At 59.6% G+C, this 24,487-nt stretch overlaps 3 protein-coding genes across 8 annotated transcripts in view; 2 read left to right on the plus strand and 1 right to left on the minus strand.

Annotated features, from left to right (window-relative positions):
• Positions 1 to 1,203, minus strand: part of IKBKG (inhibitor of nuclear factor kappa B kinase regulatory subunit gamma) — a 22,640-nt gene extending 21,437 nt beyond the window's left edge. Inside the window, exon 1 of the mRNA XM_045068211.1 lies at positions 1,024 to 1,203. The gene's annotated coding sequence lies outside the window, so the exon portion shown is untranslated. The remainder of the gene's footprint in view (positions 1 to 1,023) is intronic.
• The window catches only part of G6PD (glucose-6-phosphate dehydrogenase), a 12,790-nt gene extending 3,501 nt beyond the window's left edge, over positions 1 to 9,289 (plus strand). For all 3 annotated transcript variants that reach the window (XM_004780748.3, XM_045068210.1, XM_004780749.3), the window contains exons 3-13: positions 4,586 to 4,623; positions 4,707 to 4,815; positions 5,355 to 5,572; positions 6,535 to 6,693; positions 6,821 to 6,946; positions 7,209 to 7,302; positions 7,615 to 7,801; positions 7,882 to 8,117; positions 8,199 to 8,275; positions 8,391 to 8,483; positions 8,578 to 9,289. In XM_004780748.3, the coding sequence (XP_004780805.1) occupies positions 4,586 to 4,623; positions 4,707 to 4,815; positions 5,355 to 5,572; positions 6,535 to 6,693; positions 6,821 to 6,946; positions 7,209 to 7,302; positions 7,615 to 7,801; positions 7,882 to 8,117; positions 8,199 to 8,275; positions 8,391 to 8,483; positions 8,578 to 8,668 (1,428 nt within the window). In that variant the 3' untranslated portion in view covers positions 8,669 to 9,289. The remainder of the gene's footprint in view (positions 1 to 4,585; positions 4,624 to 4,706; positions 4,816 to 5,354; positions 5,573 to 6,534; positions 6,694 to 6,820; positions 6,947 to 7,208; positions 7,303 to 7,614; positions 7,802 to 7,881; positions 8,118 to 8,198; positions 8,276 to 8,390; positions 8,484 to 8,577) is intronic.
• Positions 9,290 to 10,637: 1,348 nt separating this feature from the next.
• Positions 10,638 to 21,473, plus strand: FAM3A (FAM3 metabolism regulating signaling molecule A). Of its 4 annotated transcripts, none has more exons than XM_045068214.1 (10): positions 10,638 to 13,134; positions 14,633 to 14,703; positions 16,167 to 16,280; positions 16,777 to 16,800; positions 18,790 to 18,913; positions 19,022 to 19,080; positions 19,501 to 19,551; positions 19,823 to 19,907; positions 19,984 to 20,110; positions 20,846 to 21,473. In XM_045068214.1, exons 2-10 carry the CDS (start codon positions 14,691 to 14,693, stop codon positions 20,939 to 20,941), a joined length of 693 nt encoding a protein of 230 aa, XP_044924149.1. In that variant the 5' UTR covers positions 10,638 to 13,134; positions 14,633 to 14,690; the 3' UTR covers positions 20,942 to 21,473. The 4 variants fall into 4 exon arrangements, with proteins under 4 accessions (XP_044924149.1, XP_044924148.1, XP_044924147.1 ...); XM_045068212.1 differs by lacking the exon at positions 10,638 to 13,134 and adding an exon at positions 13,790 to 14,292; XM_045068213.1 differs by lacking the exons at positions 10,638 to 13,134; positions 19,501 to 19,551 and adding an exon at positions 13,782 to 14,292.
• Positions 21,474 to 24,487: the final 3,014 nt, after the last annotated feature.

The following is a 24,487-nucleotide window of genomic DNA, read 5'->3' on the forward strand; positions in this document are numbered from 1 at the left end:
TGTCCTCCCCCACCTGATAGAACCTTGGACAGGCTGGAGGCCTCCCCCGCCACAGGGGATGGAGAAAGGAGTGGGGGGAGAACAGGACAGGGAGTCTGCGTGGGCACTGCCGGCTCACTGCAGGCTTCTCAGCAAGGCCCTCACCTCTCTGGACCTCAGTCTCCCCACCTGGTCCAAAAAGACCATGGACTTGATGGCTGTTCAGGCCTCGTCCCAATGTCTGCCTAGGTAATGGGTTACCTGAGAGTCCTGGCTCCTCTGTCTTTTGGGGACGTTTCTGGGTTGCTTTTGCCCCTTGGGTCGATAAGATTCTTGCTGCGTCATGATGACCTTGGCACTTCCCCCAAAGGCCTGATGATTCATGAACCCCAGGGTGGAGGAGGGAACTTACCTCAACAGCCCCTAGGTTCTTTCTCCCCAGTTCCCAGGAGAGAGCTGGGCTGCAGCCAGGGCCCGGGCTCCACTCCAAGAGCCCAGGCACATCCTTGACCCAGGTGACCCTTGGGGGCCGGGATGGCCCACCCCTCCAGGCCTCCAGCTGGCGGCTGGCCTCTGAGGGACTGGACTGCCTACTCTGCCCTCGGATCCTCACAGAGATGTCGACAGTGTTTGGGGGCTTATAAAACTAGAAGCTGTGGTCAGACTAGGTGGCAACAGGCAGGCGGTGACCCAAGTCCCTTTGCCCCAGCTGGGACAGATGCTGGTAGCTGGTGAGCTTAAGAGGTCCTCCTTCTTCTGCTAAAGTCCCCACATGTCCCCACATGTCCCCACATGTCCCCAGGCAGCTCTTTCCCCACTGCTGTGCCCTCAGACGGAAATAAGGGGGTTGGGAAAGATTCGCATTTCTCCAAGAGACCCTGTAATCGCCCCCCGCCCCCCGCCGTGTGCTGAGGTTTGGTCCGTATCTTCCCATGTTCACTCTTGCGAAGGAGTCTACTCTAGGCCAGTGGGGAGGGCTGACCAGCTCACCTCCCGTGCCGGGTAGCCACCAGCAGGAACCCCTACCACCGTCCTGGGTCGTACCTCACTTGGCCCTTGGACGACTTGGAGCCCAGCAGGCCTCTGGGCGCCGGGGCTGAGCTGAACGAGGCAAGCAGGTTCTGTCGGTAGCTAATCCCAAGGGAAGCCGCAGGAACAAACAGCTTGGGGTGCTGGGCGTCGTGACTCAGCAGACAGCAGGCTTGTCCGCTGCCACCAGTCTGCTGCCCGCAGCCTGTCCTGAGTCTTCCCAGCCCACTGGAGTTTGATCATAAGCAAACATGACCTGAGCAGAGTCTCCCTCCAGCCCTGCTGGTGGGAGAAGCCAGAGGCGGCCACTGACTGTCTGCTATAGTGGGGTCCCTGGGCGGGGGGTTGGAGTTGGACCAGGAAGCACCAGTGAGAGCAGCTGCAGGAAGGTGGCCGTGACGACAGGGACCTGCTGCAGACTGCTGGGGAGATCGGTTGTGGACAGTGAGCAGATGTGAGCAGCGGTGCCCACACAGCCAACCCTGGTTTGGGAACCACCTGTTTTAGGAGTTGGGGATCCTGGTGGAGCCCAGAGAGGACCAGGAAACACTTGTCACTGTGGGCTTGGTGCTCATGAAAGGCTGGGCCCACACGCACACCCTCACCTGAAACCCTGGGGGAACGGCAGGCTGCCCCAGGAGCCTTGGTGGAGCAAAGGCCAGGAGGAAACTCGAGCATTTGAGGCACAGGGCTCCCCTGAGCCCTGCACCTGCCCCCCCCCCCGAGAAGGGACTTCCCACTCGGGGCTCCCTGCGGGCCCTCCTAAAGCTCTCCCAGGGGTGGGGGCAGGGGGTTGAACCATGGTGGTCCTGCTTTGGTTCTGGCCATGGGGCTTCCCGTTTGCAGGTCCAAGAGTTCATAGAAATGAGCTTATCCAGTGGTTACATGGCTTCTCAAAGGCAGTTTTGCATTGAATATTCAGGTCCTTATCCCCAGAGTCCACTTTTCTGCCTACAGCCAGTCCAGCCTGCCCCAGCCTGCCTTACTGTCTCGGCACTGATCGGCAGTGCCCGGAGCATCATGGGTTCGCAGCCCAGGCCCGTCCCACACCCTGATCACAGGGCGGGCAGATGGAAGGGTGCATGCCCCGCTGGTCCGCGGGAGCCTGTGGCCATTCCTGCCTCTGCCTCTCTCACCTGGACTGGAGAGTTCCTTTGCTCACAGAACTGAAGCATATTGGCGTGGCTCAGGGACCGAACTGGTATGCTTTCTAGGGCGTCCTCTTTGGAATTTCTGGGATCTGCCATCTTGTTGCTTGAAGTTGCCGTGTGCTCACACCTTTCTGTTGTGGAAAACTTCACACATCGGCAAAGTTGGTGCCGTAGGGCCACGAGGGGCGCCTGGGTGGCTCAAGTCGGGTGAGCGTCCGACTTCTGGTTTCAGCTCAGGTCGTGATCTCACGGTTGAGAGATCCAGCCCTGTGTCAGACTCTGCTGAGTGTGGAGCCTGGTGGGGTTCTCTCCCTCCCCCTGCCTACGTGTTTCACTCTCTCTCAAAAAAAAAAGGCGCAACAAATGGCCATGGTCCATTGCCCAGTTCCCATGATAATTTGCCTCTTTTTTTAAAAAAAAAATATTTTATTTATTTATTTGACAGAGCACAGGGAGAATGGCAAGTAGAAGAAGAAGCAGGCTCCCCACCAAGCAAGGAGCCCGATGCAGGGTTTGATCCCAGGACCCTGGGATCATGACCTAAGCCAAAGGCAGACACTTAACTGACTGAGCCCCCCAGGCGTACTGAAATTCTGTCTTCCTTCACCCACTCCCCACTCTTTGCTCAACAATTGTTTTTCAGGGTTTGGTTTTTTTTTGGACAAAGTTGAAATGCACTGAAATGCACCAATCTCAATGGTGCAGTAGGTTGCACAAGTTTATCACAATATAGGACTCTGTTGGGCACCTGGGTGGCACAGACAGTGAGGCGTCTGACTTGGTTTCAGCTCAGGTCATGATCTCAGGGTCCTGGAATCGAGCCCCACATTGGACTCCACACTCAGCATGGAGTCTGTTTGAGATTCTCTTTCTCCCACCCCCTTTGCCCCTCCCACTTGTGCTGTGTGTGTGTGTGTGTGTCTGTCTGTCTGTCTCTCTCTCTCAAATAAATCAATATTTTTTTAAAGAATGTATAGGGCTGGGCGCGTGGGTGGCTCAGTCATTAAGTGTCTGCCTTTGGCTCAGGTCATGATCCTGGGATCTTGGAATTGAGCCCCGCATCGGGCTCCCTGCTCAGCGGGGAGCCTGCTTCCCCCTCACCCTCTCCCCCTGCTTGTGTTCCGTCTCTCGCTGTCGTCTCTGTCAAATAAATAAAATTTTTTTAACAAAAGAACGTATAGGGCCTTTCTCTCCATCTCTCACTTGAGCATCTGGGCTGTGTCTCCATTTCTCTGATACTTGGTGTTGCCGGCCTTCCGGCTTACAGCCGTCCCAACGACCAGGAAACAGCCGCGAGGGGCTTCACTTGCCTTTTCCCTTCAACTGATGATCTTGGGTACTTTCTCGTGTGTTTGTTAGAATCTAATCAGTTTTCCATGGGGCCGTCTTCTTACTTTGGTGCATGAGCGGGTTATATATTCTGGTTATAGAGTCAGGGTCTGCCCCAGAATGGAGTTCCCAGTTTCTGCAATTTTGGTGGAATTCTTGGAATTTTTTTTTTTTAAAGATTTTATTTATTTATCAGAGAGAGAGTGGGAGAGAGCGAGCACAGGCAGACAGAATGGCAGGCAGAGGCAGAGGGAGAAGCAGGCTCCCCGCTGAGCAAGGAGCCCGATGTGGGACTCGATCCCAGGACGCTGGGATCATGACCTGAGCCGAAGGCAGCTGCTTAACCAACTGAGCCACCCAGGCGTCCCGAATTCTTGGAATTTTTAAAAAGTTGTGTTTTTATTCGTCTTTGGCAAACACCAGGTTTTGGCTTTCTTAATATTTTCTTTGGGTTTATTTTCTGGTTTTGTTTTTGTTTTGTTTTTTAAGATTTTATTTATTAATTTATTTGAGAGAGAGAGCATGAGCATGGGGAGTAGCAGAGGGAGAAGCAGACTCCCCACCGAGCAGGGAGCCCTACACGGGGCTTGATCCGAGGACCCCGGGATCATGACCTGAGCTGAAGGCCCATGCTTCACCAACCAAGCCACTCGGGCGCCCCTATTTTCTGTTTTAGTAACGTTTATTTTTCATTATTCCCTGCCTTGTAATTTGTTTGGCTTTAAAGTTGGCTTTAAAGTTCTACTCCTTTGTCTGACTTCGTAAATCAGTCCCTGAGCTCATTAGGCCTGAGCTAAAGCGGCATCTCACGCCATAGGTCATGCCCTTTGGTTCGAGAGCTCTCAGGCATCTTCGTTAGCCTGTGCACGGTTCAGAAGCCGGCGTTTGGCCTGGGTGTGGCTTCGCCTGCTCACCCTGTGACCAGAGATTGTGATCTGAGTGGTACGTGTGGTCACAGGGCAGGTGGCCTGGTCGCGGTGCCTCCTGCGGCTGAGTGGTGACCCTGAGCCAGCATCCGGACTGAAGGGGAGGAGACCATCTAGGTCATGCCCCCAGCCCCCAGCTTCTCCTAACCACGCCTGTTCCCTCCGCCCCAGGGCGACCTGGCCAAGAAGAAGATCTACCCCACCATCTGGTAAGCATGTCCCCGCACTGTCGCCACCGTCCCCAGCCCTCCCTGCCCTCCCTGCCCCGGCCCCAGCAATGCCGTGCCCTCAGGTGGTTGTTCCGGGACGGCCTTCTGCCTGAAGACACCTTCATCGTGGGCTACGCCCGCTCCCGCCTCACAGTGGCCGACATCCGGAAACAGAGCGAGCCCTTCTTCAAAGTGAGTGGCTTCTGGGGGTCTCCCGGAGGGACAGTGCCCCTCCTGCCTGGAGCGCTCCTCTCCTTTGCCTTCCCCACAGCAGCCGTGCCGCCCAGCCGCACCACTGCCCAGGGCAAGGTGCGGGGAGCCCGCCGGCATGGGAGCCCTGTTTCCAACTCCCCTCTGACCTCGACCCTGCTGCGCCTCCCATACACGCCCCCCGGGGGCCCAGAGCCCAAAAAGTGTCTTCACCCCGAAAGTCTTACACATCTGCCTTTCCCCAACACACCATGGTTTGGTGCCTTGACTTTGGAGAGAGCCAGGTCTCAGCCTCCCGAAATCTGACTTCATGTCAGGGCCTGGGGTCGCCAGAGGTGACTGCTGGGCCCCATCCCATGTGGTGGTGTGCTGCCTCGGCCTCCCCTGTAAGTATGTAAAACTGACAACATGGGGGTGAAGCCGGTGTGGTGCTCAAATGACTTTGAGTTCTGAGGGAGCGCACCAGTATGAGTAGGGGAGGGCCGGGCAGGGGTCAGTGTCCCTGTGTCAATCTTTCTCAGGCCACACCAGAGGAGAAGCCCAAGCTGGAGGAGTTCTTTGCACGCAACTCTTATGTGGCTGGCCAGTATGACGACGCGGCCTCCTACGAGCGCCTCAACAGCCATGTGAATGCTCTCCACCAGGGGCCACAGGCCAACCGCCTCTTTTACCTGGCCTTGCCGCCCACGGTGTATGAGGCGGTCACCAAGCACATCCACGAGACCTGCATGAGCCAGACGTAAGGCTTGTCTTTTCCCTGCCTCTTAGGTGTGCCCTGTCCTGGTGTGGCCGGGCCTGGTGGTTGTCTGAGAGTCCCTGGGGCAAGCTAGTCCACCGAGTTGGAAAAGGATGGTGACCCCTGTTTGTTCTCTACTGGAGTTAGCTCTTGAAAGACGAGAATAGGGCATGAACACAGGGGTTTTGTAATAGCGTTTGCCAGAAATGCTACCGCGCTTCTTGCCTTGGAAACCCTCCCAAGGGCCCTCGTGGCCCATCTTGCCAGAAATCAGCTTTCCCTCGCCGCTGTTCCTGCGAGGACCACAAGGTGGCGGTGTTGCTCCACGAAACTGCCGCCCGTCTGTTTTCTGGGTTTTTTGTGCTTCTCGCGGTCCCCTTGGTGACCACGAGGTGGCGGTGTTGCTCCGCAAGAATTTTGCTTTGTGGCGCCCTGGCCTCTGCCAGTCCGTCTTGTCCCTCAAACCCGCAGTCGTCTCTTTCATTTCGTTTTGGTTTTGAACGCAGAGTGGTACATCAGCTCTCCAAGGGGACTAGCCAAGAAAGGGGCGTTCTTCCATTTTAAAATCTGTGGAGGCAGCTGTGCCCTTGACATCCCCCTGCTCCCCCACCAGCTCCCGGGCTAGTCCTGACAGAGACCCAGCCCAGCCCCACCCCCACCCCACCCCCGGGGCTGGAAGGGAACAGGACCCTGGAGCACTCGTCCCAGCGAGCAGCCGCAGCCGGCTGGGTGGGAGGGCTTCTGAGGAAGTCTTCGGTGTAGCATGGAGGGCGTGGTGGACAGGAGGTGTCCTCTGGTCTGGGGACTCTGTGCTAGCAGAGCTCTGCCGGCCGGCTGAGCATGAAGACGGGGAGGGAAGCTTCTGCCTCTCCTGGAGGACGGAGACCTTGGGGGAGATGAGGTGCCAGCCCTTGCTGTCGAGGAAGGGTGCAGGGTGACAGTGACACAGCTCTGGGCTCCCGCAGAGGCTGGAACCGTGTCATTGTGGAGAAGCCCTTTGGGAGGGACCTGCAGAGCTCCGACAGGCTGTCCAACCATATCTCCTCCTTGTTCCGTGAGGACCAGATCTACCGCATCGACCACTATCTGGGCAAGGAGATGGTCCAGAACCTCATGGTGCTGAGGTGGGGCCTGGCCTGGGCGACAGGGTGGGGACGGATCCTGGGTATGGGGTGGGCACTCGTGGGGCCCCACCCATCCTGCTGTTGCACCCCGAGTACAGCAGCGCACTCCACACTGCCCCCGCTGCAGGTTTGCCAACAGGATCTTTGGCCCCATTTGGAACCGGGACAACATAGCCTGCGTCATTCTCACGTTCAAGGAGCCCTTTGGCACCGAGGGCCGCGGGGGCTACTTCGACGAATTCGGGATCATCCGGTAAGCGTGTGTCTCCCCTTCCCGGGGCGTCAGCACAGGCAAGGGGTGCGATCTTGCTGTTCTGCGGGGTCACCACTCCCTGTTCTTGGGGGCTCCTCCTCCCCCAAGATTGAGATTCACGAGTGGGTGACAGCGTCAGCTGCAAAGGGGGGTGTCCCTATCTCTTTCCTTGCCTGAGGGGACCTCCATGGGAACTGCGCCCAGGGTCAGAGGCGCAGGGGGACTCAGCAGTTGAACTGCCCACCTGCGCCTCCCTCCGCAGGGACGTGATGCAGAACCACCTGCTGCAGATGCTGTGTCTCGTGGCCATGGAGAAGCCAGCCTCCACTGACTCGGACGATGTCCGGGACGAGAAGGTGCCCTGAGGCGTCCCCTTCTGGCCCCCCCGCCACCAGGACTGCAGGGGGCTCTTCTGTCTCCCGGGCTCACCCACTGCCTCTCCTTCTGGAGAAAAGGAGGGCGGGTCTGGGTGGTCCCAGGGAGCCCTCGGATGGGAGGGCCACGGCCACGGGCTCTGCATGGTGAGCCATGCAGACGACGTGTGTCCTCCCCCCCCCCGTGTGTGCTGGCTGGTCACCCCGCCGGAAAGCCCGCTGTGCGTGGTGCCCCAGCTGCCACACATCTGCCGCCCTCGCCCAAGGAGCCGCTCTCTCCCGGCTCGCTCCCAGGTCAAGGTGTTGAAGTGTATCTCCGAGGTGCAGGCGGACAACGTGGTCCTGGGCCAGTACGTGGGGAACCCCAGCGGAGAGGGGGAGTCCACGAAAGGCTACCTGGACGACCCCACGGTGCCGCGCGGGTCCACCACTGCCACCTTCGCGGCCGTCGCGCTCTATGTGGAGAACGAGAGGTGGGACGGTAGGTGCCCCCGAACCCCGGGTGCGGCCCCCGCGCCCCGCTGCGCCCTCTCCCGCCTGACGCCGCTGCGCCCCGCACAGGGGTGCCCTTCGTCCTGCGCTGCGGCAAGGCACTGAACGAGCGCAAGGCCGAGGTGCGGCTACAGTTCCGCGACGTGGCCGGCGACATCTTCCGGCAGCAGTGCAAGCGCAATGAGCTGGTGATCCGTGTGCAGCCCAACGAGGCCGTGTACACCAAGATGATGACCAAGAAGCCCGGCATGTTCTTCAACCCCGAGGAGTCTGAGCTCGACCTGACCTACGGCAACAGATACAAGGTGGGCGCCTGGCCCCGGGCGGTGGGGGGGGAGGGGGGCGGTGCAGGCTCGGGCGCCACAGCACAAAGCCTCCCCCCACAGAACGTGAAGCTCCCCGATGCCTACGAGCGCCTCATCCTGGACGTCTTCTGCGGGAACCAGATGCACTTCGTGCGCAGGTGAGGGGCGCCCCTGGGCCCCGGGTGCACACCGGGTCAGGGCTGGGCTCCAAGCGGCAGGGCCGCGGCCCCGTGCCCCCGCCAGCACCCCCAGAGCTGTGCGGTGTCCCCTCAGTGACGAGCTCCGGGAAGCCTGGCGGATCTTCACGCCGCTGCTGCACAAGATCGAGCACGAGAGGCTCCAGCCCATCCCTTACCTTTACGGCAGGTAAGGGGCCGGGCGGGGGGGCTGGGGGGGGCAGGGACGGCTCGCAGGGGCCCAGGGCGCCCTCACAGCTCCCCTCTGCCTGTCACTCTCCCAGCCGAGGCCCCGCGGAGGCAGATGATCTGATGAAGAGAGTGGGCTTCCAGTACGAGGGCACCTACAAGTGGGTGAACCCCCACAAGCTCTGAGCCCTGAGCCCCAGGTCCCCACCCCACCCACCTCGGCCCCGTCTTTGTTCCTCTCACTTGCCCGTCACCCCAGCCTCGCATCGGGAGTGCTCCAGGGCCACAGGCCTCGGCCTCACATTCCCGGCCCCGGCCAGCCCGGGCCCAGTACATTCCGCCACTAGCAAAGCGCTCGAGACTCGCGCTGTGACCGTCTCTAGCTGCCACTGGCCCTTCCTGAGCCAGCTTCTGTCCACTGGCCTGAGCCTCCACAGAAGGAAGTAGAGTGGCTTTCGCATCTGTCCTGGGCTCCTCCACCCAGGGCAGGGGGAAGGATGTCAGAGGGGGGCAGGCATCTGTGGGCCAGGGGCCAACCGCACACTCCTGCTGGCTGTGAGCGAGGTCCTCGGAACTGAGGGGACGGGCTCAAGCGTTTTCACACCAGTCTCAGTGCCACTCGACATTCCTGGTCACCCGCTGGAAGGGACCTCCGTGCTGCCCTGCAGCCCCCGGTGTCTCGGGCCTCCTGGATGCCCCTCTGCCCTCCCCCCACCCAGCACTCCCCAACTCTGCACTCCATGGCCCGCCCACTCACCACTGGAAAAGCAGAAACAGCCAGCCCCTGCCATTAAATCCACAAACACACCCGCCTGCTCCCTGCTTGTTTCCTTCTGACCCTGTTACCCTGCAGGGGGGCGCCTGGGCCAGCCCGGCCCACCAAGGGCCCACGGCTGCCTGAATCCCACCACCCGGTTCTCATCAGCCACGTCTCTCCCCAGCGCGGGTTTGGCAGTCCAGGCCTAACCCTGAGCCCACATCTAGTCGTGACTGAGCCCTGCTCCCCGAGGGCCCCCCCCCCCCCCGCGCACACTCACCTGTGCTCCTCCCTCAGTCGTCCTCCGCAGGATTTTGTCACCAGGCCATGGAGGTCGGACCACATTCACTCCGCCGCACTTGCTGCCCACATGGGCCTCCTCTGCCTTGACCTTGTCCCCACCACAGTGAGGACTCATCCCAGAATCGCTGAGGGCCTTTACACGCCAATCCATGGAGGCAAGAAGTGTTTAGGAAAGAGAGGCAGTGGGCTCTTGTGACTGACCCTGGATGCCAGGGCGGGGGGGAGGGGGCATAGCTGCGACCAGGCGCACGGGCCCGGGAGGGGAAGCCTAAGACTGTGTCCTCCCATGGCTCCCGAGGCGAGATGTGGGAAATCCGGGTGTGGCTGGGCCAGGCTCCCTCTGAAGATTCTAGGGACCCACCTTGCCTCTTCCCACTGTGGCGGCATCCTGGACCTTCCGTGGCATGCAGACAGATCACTCAGTGTCTGCACCCAACTCTACGTTCTGCCCTGTGTGGTTGTGTGTCTCTTGGTTCCTCTTAGGACAGCAGTCCTATCAGATTAGGGGCCGTTCTCTTCCCGGACCTCCATCTGACTTAACCTTGATTACCTCTGTAAACAGTCCCCTTTCCAAATAAGGCCACGTTCCAGGGATCCCGGCGGTTGCGGTGGGGGGGGGGGTGCTTGTCCCAGTACACTCCCATGTGCCCCCCTCCCCCACAGCCCTACTCAACAATAGTGCAGCACCAGGGCCCGGGGCTCTGGGAGGTGCAGCCAGCCTAGAACGAAAGGACAGAATGATCAGATGGCAGCACATTTTATGGAGGGAACAAGTGGTCCAGAAAATCACTCAGGGTGGCGGGGGAGAGTGGGGAGGCTCCGCTCCCTGGGAGGAGGAGACTTAGCCCAGGGCTCCGTGGTTGTCAGGGCTCAGCCCCTCTCTCCCCACTCCTGTTGGGGAAGCAATTACCTGGAGCTTTTCACTCCAGCCATCCAAACCTTACCTGGTCCTGCTGGTGAGAACCAGCTGGAGAGCCTGGTGAGGGCGAGGGAGACGGGCGCAGTCTGGCGGAGTGCTGGCTGGTTGGGGGGGGGGGGAGCCAAGGCTCCCACGTGGGAGCCATACGTAGATAAAAAGCTACTGGCAGGCTGGCTTGTTCCGCTCCATAAGCCAGGGGAATGTGTCGCCCCTGTACGCGAGCGGCCCTCCTGGATGCTATCTGCACTCTCCCCATCCCCTCCTGTGACCAGGACAGGTGGTACACTCAGATGAGGTAAGGAGGGAGGTCACTGAGGTCACCAAACAGGGAAGGTGGGAACTCTGTGGGGTTAGGACAAATCACATACCCCTAAGTGGTGACTTTCCTCAGTGGGCTCTGGACCTCAAGATCCACCCCAGCCCAGGTCCATGCAGAGCAGCCAAGAAGACTCCATGTGGACAGGATTGGAGGCCAAGCTCCACCCTGTGGGCAATGGCCTTGGTCCTTCCTGGTGCCTGGGACCTCCTGGAGAGGGGGTGGTGGCAAAGGCCTCCGCAGGAGCTAGAGGGGGCCAGCCTAGGGACTGTAGCCCTCTGGCTCCCACGGAGCTGCCAAGGGTCTTGCCCTTGACTGCAGAGCAACCTCATGCCTGATGAGCTGGGGTGACCAAAGGAATGGGGCAGCGGGAGCCCCTGAAGATGTGACCACGCTTTCCCCCCGCTCACCACCAGAGGGCGCTGTGCTGCCTACTCTAAGTTCTCAGCCATCCTGGAACCTCACTAATCCCCAAAACACAGACTTCAGCATAACTTCAAGCCCTTGGAGGTCGGGAGCCGTCAAATAAATGAAGATGAGGGAGTCGGTCCGGACCCTGGAAGGGTCCTCAAGCTCAGAGTCCTCTGCAGAGACCCACAGACATTCCTAGACTTTCGGTGACCCAGGAGAGCGGTGTTCTGGGGATTGTCCTCTTGGGTCCCCAGGCTCCCTGGGGGACCTGCTGGCATGGCATCACCAGGGAGGATTCCCCTGGGAATGTGGGAGGATCCACATAAGGGGAGCAGCGGGAGTCTAAAGTAGAAGAGGGACGTAATTCCTCTGGGGCCCCCAACACATGATGACCAGGTATGTGTGCAGAGAGTGGTGTGACAGGCAGAAGGGTCCAGATGAGGGCACCCCAGATCTGAGCACCACACCAGGGCATACACGTAAGGGCCCTGGTGGTGATAGTCAACTGTCACCTGACCCCTGGGTGACTGAGGAAGAGAGAGGGACCTGAGGACAGTCACCTGTCAGCTCTAGGAACCTGCAATGGGGAAGACAGAGAAGTCCCAACTGAGGGCATTAAGCTGTCACCTCAGCTCCCATTGCCATCTGACACAGAACTTGGGCCTTGCTGAACTAAGACAAGTGTCCCCTCAGTCCTGGGGGTCTATAACGGGGAAGAGAGATGACAGACACGGTGAGGAGACCCATCTGTCACCTTACGTCCATGTGCTTACATGGGATGGATGGCAGCAGCCGCAGGTGAGGACAGCCAGCAGTCCCCTCAGCTCCAGGTGACTGTGCTGAGTCCCCGTCCCACTCAGGGCATGCTGCTGAGCCTCAGGTGGAGCAGCAAGGGACTGGTGAGGTCGTTCAGCTGTTAGCTCTGATCTGGGTTCCCACCCGGAGACAGAGCGCGAGCCCCGACACACGCGTGAGCAGCGCTGCGGGGTCCTCAAGCCTGGGACCGCATTCCGGTGCACGGTCAGACCTGAGCCCTAGGCTTGAAGGGAGGAGGAGGCACTGAGGAGAGACAGGAGAGCCTGGATGAGGACAAATCTTGCCGCCTGTTTTGGAGACTGGACTGAGGGGCTACTGAGGACATTTTGCTGTCCCTTAAGCTGTTGGTTATTAAAGACAGGCGGAGGCAGGAAGGACTGCGTGGGAGAAATCAGTTGTCGCCTGAGGTCTGGTCGCCTCATGTAGAGGGGAGGCGAGAGGTCCCAGGCGATGGGACCTTAGCTGGTCCCCATCCGCTGTTAACTCTGCTTCGGTGTCTACTGAGAGAAGCAGGTGACAGAACCGTTGAGGACATACACTGGCAGCTCAGCTACCGGGACTACACGGGCACAGGTAGGGACGCCTGGAGGACAGGTTCTGTGTCCCCGCACGGGGGTGGGCGGAGACGTGAGGGCCGGGGACGTGCAGGCGGCTACGCGCTGCCGGTCCTGGCTGCAAACCAGTCCGCGAGCGGAGCTGGGAGTCGCGCGAGGCTGCCGCGCAGGCCCGACGGCCTGGAGCGGATCCCGTGTCTTGCTGGGTTGCTGTGGGGACGGCGGTTGTGCGGTTGTGCCTCTGGCCCCTCAGGGGGACTCATTAAAGCAGCCTCTCCGAGACTCCTGCCCTGGGCAAGATGTAAACACGGTCGTCTCCGAACTACCGAGTGGGCGGGTGCTCCGGACCTGGCGGGCACAGTGAGAGCGCGGGCAGCAGGAGCTCCCTCTGCCCGGCGTCGGCGCCTGCAAGCCTTATGGGAGAGACGGTGCACCTGGGGTTCGGAAAGACTTGTGAGCGTTTGACGGGTGGTCGGCATTAGCTCGGATCCCAAGTTCCATGAGAAGGCAAAGAAAAAAAAGCTAAGCGCGGACTGCAGCAGCAGGGCTGGGAACTGATTTCCTCCCACCGAGAAGGTACTGGATCCTAGCCCGAGCTGTCGCTGCCTGGCGCTACAAGCTTTCTCTGTTTGGGATTCTTCACTGGGGAAGGTTTCCGCAGGCGCGATGGGCGGGTCAGGGCACGCCGCGTTCCTGGGCTCTGCTGCCGCCGGGGCGCTGCCCTCCAGAGAGCAAGGCGAGCCCGCCCGATGGCGGGTGCTGCTCTCCCGGCGATGCGTGACGGGGCCGTGCTGGGCCGAGTGCTGCGGCCTTTCCCGCGGGAGGGGAGGGGAGGGGAGGGGAGAGGGCGGGAGCGAGTCCTCCGTAGTCTGCGACCGGCGACAGCACGTGGACGTGCTTCCGTCTGGAAAACAGAGCGGGAGGGAAGGCGTCACTCTGGCCTCGGCCTGCTCACCTTCTCCGTTTTCCCGTGGACTCTTCTATGTCTCCAGCTTTCTAAAGACACACATGTCAATTTTCCAAAAAGATTTTATTTATTTATTTGACAGAGAGAGATCACAAGCAGGCAGAGAGGCAGGCAGAGAGAGAGGAGGAAGCAGGCTCCCCGCTGAGCAGAGAGCCCGATGCGGGACTCGATCCCAGGACCCTGAGATCATGACCCGAGCCGAAGGCAGAGGCTTAACCCACTGAGCCACCCAGGCGCCCCCCCCCCCAACAATTTCTAATTACACCCCTAGATACGGTCGCTTCATCCAGGCTTCAGAAATCCGACCACAGGCCAGGAGCTCAACCCCAGTCCTCGAAGCAGGCATCTCCCACTTTGGAGGAGCCCGAGGAGAGATTTCTGCCGCGGAGCGGAAGTAGGATCCCGCCGACACCACCCTGCTCCTCCCGTGCTGATGCCGGGGGCGGGACCAGAGAACACTCAGGGGCGGGACCGGAGCGGAGACCCCTCCCACCCCGGCCAAAACGCCTGCTGGAGGCGGGCCTATGGGCGGGACCCGCGGACCTGGGAGCAGGGACTCCACGGTCTTCTACCCTTGACCGCGCGGCGGCAGGGCGGGAGCGGATGGCAGGGGTGGTGCCTGCGGGCTGTGGCCCCGCCCCGGGCCGCCATTGCCGTGCCGGTCCGCGGAGCTGCGCACCTCTCTCGCTGCCCGTCGCGGAGCACAGCCGGGCAGCTGGCCTGACCGGACTGCCGCCCACGCCAGCTGGTATCTCCCCCACGGCCAGGCAAGTCTACACCAGCCTAGCCCGTGTCGTCCGTGTCCCCCAGCCTTGGAGGTTGGGGGACGGCCTGAGTTCAGGGCCTCCCACGAAGGAGGCCCATGTCCGGGAGAACCACCTTTTCTTCGCGGCCCCAGAGGCTCCCGTGGGCACGATCGTGAGCTGACGGGTTCCAGAGGACTCTCCTGTCCTGGCAGTGCTTCTCTCCGCGTGCTCTACGAGCCTCACCAGCTCGTTGGACAAGCAAGCCGGTGCACCGATCACGTCTTCCCAGCAGCAGGGGCCAAGCCCAGGGCCATCCTTGAGTTCCACCCAAACCTGCTCTTCTGCTGTATTGCTCCCACAGCGCACGGTCCCCAAGCAGTGCTCCTGCCGGCAGCCCCAACCAAGCGGGAGAAGTGGACATGAGATTGGCAGGTGGGTGGCTTCCACAGTGAATGGGAGGTAGTTGGAAAAGGGACCAGACTGGAGGCTCAGGTGTCCGGAGGTCTGTGTCTGGAGGAGCCCGGGTGGGCAGATGAATGTGGTTTTGTAAATGGAGGGCCCTACACAAACACCCATTCTGTGACCTCGAGTAAATCCTTTCACCCCCCCAGGAAGTTAAGAGCTGTGAAATGAGGATCAGGGAAGTCGATTTCTCCCAACGCGGGTAACTGAGTAACCGCTGTCCGAAAAGACGAGTTGTGGGAGAGGCTGCAGGGAGCGTGGCGGCTAGGGACGGGGGGCGGGGTGCAGTCGCGGAGGGGCGTGGTCTTAGAGTGGAAATTGACTGGAGCAGCGATGGGGCTGGATAAGAACCGGTGGCAAACCTGCCCTAGGCCCACCCGACAGCAAGACAGGTGGCTTGGCTGGGGGAGGAACAGATGAGAGTGGGTGATGCCGAGCAGAACTCAAGAACTGGAATTCAGGGCTGCTTGTAAATGTATCCCACTAGAGCCGCTGCTTAGGAACTGGCTGGGAGGGTGTGGCCTCAAGATCCTCGAGGGCTGGAGCAAAAAAATACTGCTTTGTAGGTAAATTGGGGGCCAGGAGGTGAGGGCACCTCTCCGGAGAGTAGACCGTAGGCAGAGAAAACAGCCCTGGCCAGAAGCTGGGTGTGGCCAGCATTTCAGGGGAGAGGAGAGGGCAATCTAAGGGAGGTGGGGGGTTCAGATGTGCTGCCACAGAAGCCACTGAAGTGTTTCCAGCATGAGGACCCAGGCGGTCAACTGAGAGGTCAGGAACATTGGGGCTGACAGGTGACCCAGGGAGTTTACCCCAAGAAGATCATATATAACCTTGGCCACAAGCTGTTTTGGTGGGCTGATGGAGACAAGGCCACACCGGAGTAGGTTGGAAGAGAGTGGATGGTGACACTGGGGAAGAGGAAGGGAGGGGAGAGAGGTCAGTGGCTGGTTAGGGATGTGATTTGACGGTCTCTCCTGTGCTGTCTTACGATGGGAGGTGTTGCAGGTCAAGGAGAAAGAGCGGATAACGATTCTCGGGAGGAGAGCTCAGGTCCAGCTCCACAGCAGCTGCAGGAACTGGTCTTTGGAAGGAGCAGGGACCCTCTCCTTCATCATGACGGGACAAAAAGAGAACAGGACGGGTGGGATGTGAATATGTTGGTGGCCACCAAGACATAAAGTTTGGGGACTCCTGAGGGAGGCTGGCAGCCTCTGGAGTGGTCATGTCTGCTCCATACGTGCCACAGAGGACCAAGCTGAGAGGACCAAGCTTCCACCTACAGGAGCTCGAGTCCCCCTCCCAGGCCTCGTGGATGGCAGCAGGCCCCCACCTTCTGGTCCTCTGCTCAATTCTTCCAAGTGGCAGGAAGATGCAGTCCTGAGAGGCCCCAGGTTAGGCTTAGGGTGGCCTTACCCTGTCTGTCCTGCCTCTAGGCCCCCTCCGCATTGTGGCCCTGGTTGTCACCGTGGGCCTTACGTGGATCGTGGTCAGCATCCTCCTGGGTGGGCCTGGCAGTGGCTTTCCTCGCATCCAGCAGCTCTTCACCAGTAAGTGTGGGACGCCTCCTCGCTCTGCAGTGGCTGCCACTCGGAGGCGGTGGGGGGCACTCTGGGCCTGGGGGCAGAGGCTCGGGGGTGGGGATGTCTCTTTTTGCCAGGCCCCATCTAGCTGCCCTCGGGTCATCTCCCCCTATCACCCAGTTGCTCTCGTCTCTGCCAGTTAAAACCCTGGGCCCTGTTGGAGTCAGCAGAGTCTGAGCGAGGGGCAGGGGGACCCCTCCAGACATTGGGAAAACAGCCTGGCTGCTCCCTGTGGGCTCTCCCCAGGCCTCTGGAATGGGGAGGGGGCGCTGGGTGTTGTTTACAGTGCCATTGACCCTTTTCCTGGAGCCATGCGGGGTGGGGGGGTTGTTGAGTCTGGCTTAGCCCCTGAGCCTGACCAGCCCCCCATCTCAAGTCCATGGTACAGGGCCAGGACTAGGATGCCCTGCTGCCAGCCCCTGGAGGCCTCCACCCTAACACAAGCAACTTTCTCTCCCCACAGGCCCAGAGAACCCAGGGACCGCAGGTAAGGCTACTGTCACCTCCCCAGTCCTCCCAGCTCTCAGCTCCGCCTGCCTCCAGACTTCCGGAGTCTCTGTTCTCCCTGCACGCGCGCCCCCCCCCCCAAACTAGCCATCACAGCCCACTGCAACTGTTTGGCAGCTGCAGACCTAGAAAACCAGTTACCTGCTTCCAGAATACACTGGTGAGACAAGCCTAGGATAGATCTTTCCATTTCAAAAGGGAGAAACTGGAAGGAATAAGGGGGTCACCAGTCCCAGCAAGTCTGAAACCCAGCAGGGCAAATGCTGTCAGGATTCAAGGCCTGAGAGGCCTCCTCTGAGGCCCAATGCTCTGTCCTCTGGCCCCACTGGAGCTGGTGGGGGAGCAGGGTACGCTCCTGGGGAGGCAGTCCTACCCTCTGGGCCTGTGCTGACTCTGCCCTCTACAGCCGCTGCTCCGCCCTCAGAGCCACCCTTGTGCCTTCTGTCCTTTCTCTGTCCTTTTCAGCCCAGGATGGCAGGGTTTCTCCTGGTATAAAATTTTCGAAAACCTTCTTGGTGTCTTGTGCGATTCATGAGACTCTAAGGTGTGAGACAGGAGGGCCCTGCAGACCTCTTCTGGGTAATCCCACCTCGATTCCTGACTTTGGGGACAGGACCAAGTAGAACCGCGAGTCACGCGCCTCTGCTCGTTAGCGATCGGTCCTGCGACCACACCAGCGCACTTAGACTGAGTCTTTTCCCGGTTCTCACATTCTGGTTCCTTTGTGCTTAACGATTCTCGTTCCGGTTTATCTTTCTCTCCTCACATCTTTCTGCAAGCATCAAGGAGAAACCGGGCTGTGTTTGGAAATCTCAGCTCGGTATTCCCAGTTCAGTGTCTACAAGTTCTCCTCTCCTCAGACATCAGAACCAGACTGGGCCAAGTTCTTTACCACTTTATGATGAGGCCCGCCTTTCCTCCAGTGCCCAGTAACACGTTCCCATTTCCACCCGAGACCACAGTCCATGGCCACCCCACACCGACCACAGCCACGACAAGCTCCCCGCGCCGTTCACCCTAGGCTCACACAGGAAGCACCCTGAACATCCATATTTCTGTCGGCACTCCCACGAGACCATCTAGGCCTGGTCTAGCTGCTCCCCGGGTTTTTTTTTTTTTTTAAGATTTTATTTATTTGACAGACAGAGATCACAAGTAGGCAGAGGCAGGCAGAGAGAGAGAGAGGAGGAAGCAGACTCCCTGCTGAGCAGAGAGGCCGATGCGGGGTTTGATCCCAGGACCCTGTGATCATGACCTGAGCCAAAGGCAGAGCTTAACCCACTGAGCCGCCCAGGCACCCCAGCTCCACAGACTTCTACAGCCTCCCTTCGCAACCCAGTTCCACGGCCAGCACCCCACCCCCTGCCTCCAGTGTCCCTGGGCCTCTGGACTCAAATGCCATGAACTGGACACTTGTCCTTGGACTTAGGCTTAACTAACTAACCCAACCCCACAATGAGCTCATTTTAACCCACCAGGCCTTCAGTGAGCCTGTTTCCAAATAGGGTTATATTCAAAGATGGCGGGAGTTAGGACATCTTTTGCGGTTTAACCTGTAACACAGCCCCTCCTCTGGTCCTCCCACTTCTGCCCAAGGGAGGGAGTCAGGTGCTTTCCTCACCGCCACTTCCCTGAGTCACTTTCCCAGCTGCTCCCTCCTCCCCTACCTGTGCTCCTTCCCTGCAAGGCCACAGCCAAGGCCAGCCCTCCTACCTCTTTTCTCCCACCGGTGGCATAAAGGCCTCCCTAAGATCCCTGTCACCTTGCCCTGAGGCCAGCCCCAGCAGGACACAGAGTGTCTGTGTAAGTGTCCCTGGCCTTGGCCTGAGCCATGTCCTCTCTATCCCCTGTTGGTCCCCTGTTCTGTGGCCACTCATTCCTCCCTGTGGGCTGGTCCTGACCTTCCTGTCTCAGATCTCAGGTGATCCCAGGGCCAGGCCCATGGGTCACTCCTGCTGTTCATGCTCAGAGCCACGAGCCAGGAAGTACAAGTGTGGCCTGCCCCAGCCATGCCCCGAGGAGCACCTAGCCTTCCGCATGGTCAGTGGGGCTGCCAATGTCATCGGACCGAAGATCTGCCTCGAAGATAAGATGTGAGCTCCTCGGGGTGGCCGGTGGGGGGACGGGAGACCGGAAGCTGGATCTGTGAAGGACGGTGGAGCCAACGTGCCATCTGAGGGCTCTGCCCCCCACCCCGGTAGGCTCATGAGCAGTGTCCAGGACAACGTGGGCCGTGGACTGAACGTCGCCCTGGTGAATGGTGAGTCCTTGTGATGTGGGGTCAGAGTTGCTACCAGAGAAGCAGGGCCATGCCATGGCTTGCCCCCCTCCTTCCGCGTGCCCTCCCCATGAGGAGGCATCTGGACATTCGCCTTGGCCCTCTCCTCCCCGCCCGCCCCTCTGGGAATTCCCAGGGAGGCCTAGGCAGGGGTTCATGTTCATGCAATCTGAAGGTTCCACAGAAGAAGTGACCCAGTAAGCAAAGCACAGTAGCAGTAAAGAACCAGAAGTTTCCAGGAAGCTGGAGGGGGCACAGGGGGTGTGAAAGAAAGCTTCCAGAAGGTTTGCACCCAGTGGCCAGGGCCATGTCCTTAGCCTCGTTCAAGGGGGGCTGCGGTGGTCGGGTGGAGCTGCCCGGCAGCTCGAGCAGCAGGACCCCCTTCCCTCCCTGTCACTGCAGGGGTCAGCGGCGAGCTCATCGAGGCCCGGGCCTTTGACATGTGGGCAGGAGGTGAGTCGCCATGTATCGCCAGATCGCTGACATGCCACCCTCTGCCCATGGCTGTGGCTCCTTGGGTTCGGAAAAGGCAGGGACAGGGACAGGTGTACACTCATCGGGGTTGCTATACCAGTTTGTCCCTGCACTCCCACGGCGACCCTTCATGGGTGTGTCCCTGGCCTGATCCCTTCTTTTAGTCTCTTTATTTGGAGAGCGGGGGCTGGTGGGGGTGGGCACCCCGTGCTGCCCGATGCTCCGTGTTTCATGGGACCTGTCACCCCAGATGTCAACGACCTGCTGAAGTTTATTCGGCCGCTGCATGAAGGCACCCTGGTATTTGTGGCATCCTACGACGACCCAGCCACCAAGTAAGTGACTGCCAAGGCTGGCCTCAGCCTCACGCTGCCACGGTGACCAATTAAGGCTCTTCCTTGTGTGTGGCAGGATGAATGAAGAGACCAGGAAGCTTTTCAGCGATCTGGGCAGCAGGAACGTGAAGGATCTGGCTTTTCGGGATAGCTGGGTGTTTGTGGGGGCCAAGGGCGTGCAGAACAAGAGCCCCTTCGAGCAGGTATTTCCCACCCCTCTGCCTCCAGCCCACCAGCGTGCCTCAGCCCTCACCTCAGACTCCCCCCGAATCGGCCGTCTGCACAGGGAAAGCTTTCATGATTAGGAAATCTTTCTCCCAGACGCCTTCCAGATGCTCAGTGCTGTCTCCTCCTGCTACGACCCAGTGCCCCAATTCACCCCACCCTGCCCCTTGTTAAGGGACCCGCCATGTCCCCCAGACCCACCATGTCAAGCCCCTTGCGAGGGGCTGGGAAGGCCCAGGCACCATCCTCCTCTTTGGGAGGCTCCTCTTTGGCCGGTGGAAAGCCTCAGCGCCCCCCAGCCCGGCCCCACCCCCACCCCCACGCACAGCCAGACGAGACAAATAGGCTGTTCCCATGGTTTCTGGAAGGCTCTGGCTGCCACAAAAGAGATGAAATGTTCCCTCTGGCTTTGTTCTTCCTGAAGCTTCCAGCAGCTCGTTGCGGGTCAGGTGAGGGCGGAACGGACATCGCGTTCCCTCCTCGCCTTCCCGGGCGTGCGGCGCCTACACTCCCCCTGTGGGGTCAGGAGAGGCCTGTGCAGCGCTTGCCCTGCTGCAGATGGCGGGATCGGGCCGCGGGGACGGACGGCAGGGGGCGGGGGTGCCCTGAGCGCGCGCGGTTGGCCGCCGCCAGCGCGGAGCGACCGAAGCCCCGGCGTCCCGTCCGCCCGAGGGCTCAGGCCGGGCTTCCCGCCCCCCGCCCCCCCCCCGCAGCACGTGAAGAACAGCAAGCACACCAACAAGTACGAAGGCTGGCCCGAGGCGCTGGAGATGGAGGGCTGCATTCCGAGGAGGACCACGGCCCGCTAGCCGGGCCGGGCGCAGGACCAGCCCAGGGAGGCCGCGTGCGCCCGGCCGGGAGGAGGCGCCGCGGCGGGCCCGAGGCCAGACGAGCGCGCTCTGGCCCCGCACGTCGGGGCTCCGAGGCGGTGCCCCGGGGCAGAGGGGGCCGGAGGGGGGGGGCGGGCGCGACCGAGGGAGGGGGCGGCGGGAGCCGCTTTGATCGGGCGGTCAGGCGCCCCTCTCCGTATTTCCTCAAGCTGCCTCCCCCGGGGAGCCCCAGCCCGACCCCCGCGCGGCGGCAGCGGCTCCCGGGGCGGGGTTGGGGGGGGGGCCGCTGGGGTCCCGGAGCCGCTCGCCGTCTCTCGGGCCAATCCGAATTCCGGTGTGACGCCTTCCGAGGGGCCGCGCCTGCTGGCACTTCTGGAGCCGGCGGCCTCCGGCCTCGCCCTGCGCGGGAACGGCCCCTGGGGAGCGGGGCTGGCGGGGCGCTGCGGGGCCTTGTGACGGCCATCAGGGGGCCGGCCTGCGGGACGCGCTCTTAATAAACGAGTAGCCCCCAGTGGTATCAAGTGCGTTCATGTGCCGGGGGCCGGGGCGGACCCGCTCCCACAGCCTCCATAGACAACGCTAGCTTCCGGGGCTCCTGCCCCTGACACGCAGCTCGCCGCTGGCATTCCCGCAACCCTGCCCAGGCAAGAGCATTCTGCCACCTACTCCTCCCCACACCCCAAGGCCGCTACAGACAGGGATGAGAATTAAAAACAGGCAGGTGCCTCCCCACTGCCCACACCCTCCCTCAGGAGCTTGTGTTGACCTGCGTCACTTTACTTTGAATGTCTTTGAGATCAGGGCTTCAAAGCCCAAGTTGTGAGCTATTTGGCTTTTTTTTTTTTTTTAAGATTTTTATTTATTTATTTGACAAATCAGAAGTAGAGAGGCAGGCAGAGAGAGAGGAGGAAACAGGCTCCCCGCTGAGCAGAGAGCCCGATGCGGGACTTGATCCCAGGACCCTGAGACCATGACCTGAGCCGAAGGCAGAGGCTTTAACCCACTGAGCCACCCAGGTGCCCCTATTCATCATTTCTTAAACATTACGGTTCTGTTTCCCTTCATTGAGTGAGAATCAGCAAGAAACTATAAGGAGGGGGCGCCTGGGTGGCTCAGTGGGTAAAGCTGCTGCCTTCAGCTCAGGTCATGATCCCAGGGTCCTGGGATCGAGCCCCACATCGGGCTGTCCGCTCTGCGGGGAGCCTGCTTCCTCTTCTCTCTCTCTGCCTGCCTCTCTGCCTACTTGTGATCTCTGTCAAATAAATAAATAAAATCTTTTTTAAAAAAAGAAACTATAAGGAGTATTGCTGGAACGGCACATCCAGGAGCAAAGAAGCGGTCTGAACTCAGAAACAGGAAAAAAGGCAGTTTGAACTTCCTAGATCTGGGGAAACCAGGAGCCAGCCAAGCGACCTCAATGGGGCAGGGGCGCAGGACTTCATGAGTACTGCTCTGGAGACAGGCTTCCCGAGCCTTCACCTTTTAAGAGTTCACTGCAGCCAGAATGAACAGAGTGTCAAGAAAGGAAAGTGAGGAGCAGGGAAAAGAGTGAGAGGCCCCCAGGGCCGCCCAGAAGGAGAGGCTGTGGTGGTGATGCCGGGACCTCAAAGGTCATGGAGGTGGAGACACCAGAAGGGCCCAGATGCTGATCGTAGCAGTCCACTCCCAGCCCGGCCCTGAGCCAAGTGCTTAATGTGCATGCATTATTTATAGACATTCTTAGAACAGTTTTAGGTTTGCAGCAATGTTGAGCAGAAACTGCAGAGTTCCACATCCCCAGTCTACCCTGACGTGTCATCACTGAACCCCAAGTTGACAGCAGGGTTCCCTCCTGCTGTTATACAGACTATGGGTTTGACATATGGATAATGGGTAGTATCATACAAGCATGCACTTTTAAACCTATCATAAAAAATTCTGAACGTCCCCTGAAGGAGAGAGAACAGCATCGCAAAGCCCTGTGTACCCACTGAGCTGCCCCAGTGATCACTGTGGGGCCAGCATTCCAACGTCGCCTCCCACCAGCTCTCCAGTTACACGCACTACCTGCGTGGGCCTCACAACAACCCTAGCGAGAAGGGACTGTCACTGTCCCCACTTGCAGGATAGAGACAAGTCCCTGGCGAGTTTAGGAGAATTTCACTGCAGCTGAGAGGCCAGAAGCCAAGTAAGTGGGGCTCCCCAAGGTTGGTAGCGTGTCCCAAAGGAAACAGAACCTCAAAGAAAGTCCACACTGCGAGGCTGGGAGGCATGCAGCCCTATTTAACTGCCTCATTCCACTGCTGCGGTCACTTGACTGTTCCCAAATGCCTGCCAAGGGCCTGCCGGGGCTGGGTTACATGTTGGGACCGTCAGAGTGAGCCCCAGTGATGGTCCCTAACTCCTCAGGGGGCTTTGCCCTCACGAGGAGTCACCAGTCACACAGATGGAAACACCAAGCCAGCTTAAATCCCCCCTTGGGCCAACCCAGGCTAGGAAGCGAATGATGGTATGGAGCACAGTCTGCCCAAATTTCCAAAGTGGAGGCAAAGCTGTATCCTTTGGTCCTCCTCCACCGGGGTACGGGGCTGGTGCCCCTCTCCCCACCTACCCTTGAGGAGTTAGGTCACCTTTGGTTTTAAGTGTCAGGATCCGAACCCAAAGTGACATAACCAAAATTAAGTAGTGACATGGGAGAGGACACTTAGTGTTCTCATATATCGGACCCCAATGCTCACAGGTGATTTTAGCCCCAATTATGTTATCGGGACATGAGCTTCCTCCATCTCTTGGCTCTACTTTTCTCTGTAATTTGCTTCATTTTCAAACATGCCGTCTCCCCCACTTAGGGGGAGCAGTAGTAGAGGTCCCAGTTTAGTAATCCCAGCCAAAAAAGAACTCCCGCCTTCCCAGCAGTTCTAGCACAAGTCCCTGGGAACTAGCTCTCATTGGTCCAGGTCAGATTATGGGCGTATCCTCCTATGATATGGCTGGCTCCGATTGGGCTACATTGAGGCATGTGCCCACCCCAGAGGCAAGTGCTGCAGTGACCCACATCCAGATCTTGTGTACCAAATGTGGAGCAGGGACATCTTCCACAAAGAAAACCGAGGTCCTGTTACCTGATGTTGGGCAGGCAAAAATGACAGTTGTCACCCGTCCCTATAAATAGCAAATGCATGCCATACTTGTGCTTGTGTAGAACGTGTCTTCCCTGCACACTCATTCACCACACAGATTCCTAGAGATGGCTGCCCGGAGACCAGGAGGTAAGCATACCTCTCAGGGTAGCCACCGTGGCCCTATTACATAGTACGGTGGCAGGGCTCCCGTCTGAACTGCATTTACGTTTTGACTGTCACACTGTTTGTTCCACATGTTCTCTCAGTCCGGATGACTTCTCTTTTGGAAGTAGATGTCCTTGACTGATTTGTAGAGCCCGTCCTCCTCTCTTGAGGTAAATTATTAATCCTCCAAAGCAACTATGAATATTCTCTTACCTTTAATGTAACTGTCCTTTTCCTCTGTACAAACCTCTAAATCCCC

The sequence above is a fragment of the Mustela putorius genome, unplaced genomic scaffold (genome assembly GCF_011764305.1).
Source record: "Mustela putorius furo isolate JIRA1106 unplaced genomic scaffold, ASM1176430v1.1 tig00003899_pilon_pilon_pilon, whole genome shotgun sequence".
Classification (NCBI taxonomy): Eukaryota; Metazoa; Chordata; class Mammalia; order Carnivora; family Mustelidae; genus Mustela; species Mustela putorius.

What these genes read in the sequence shown, in the direction of transcription:
- FAM3A (XM_045068212.1), top strand. Translation starts at nt 14,129, where the DNA reads ATGGCAGGGGTGGTGCCTGCGGGCTGTGGCCCCGCCCCGGGCCGCCAT. An exon ending in GGTATCTCCCCCACGGCCAG is followed by an intron (nt 14,293 to 14,632) that starts GCAAGTCTACAC and finishes TTGCTCCCACAG; the next exon opens with CGCACGGTCCCCAAGCAGTG. An exon ending in GAACGTCGCCCTGGTGAATG is followed by an intron (nt 19,081 to 19,500) that starts GTGAGTCCTTGT and finishes CTGTCACTGCAG; the next exon opens with GGGTCAGCGGCGAGCTCATC.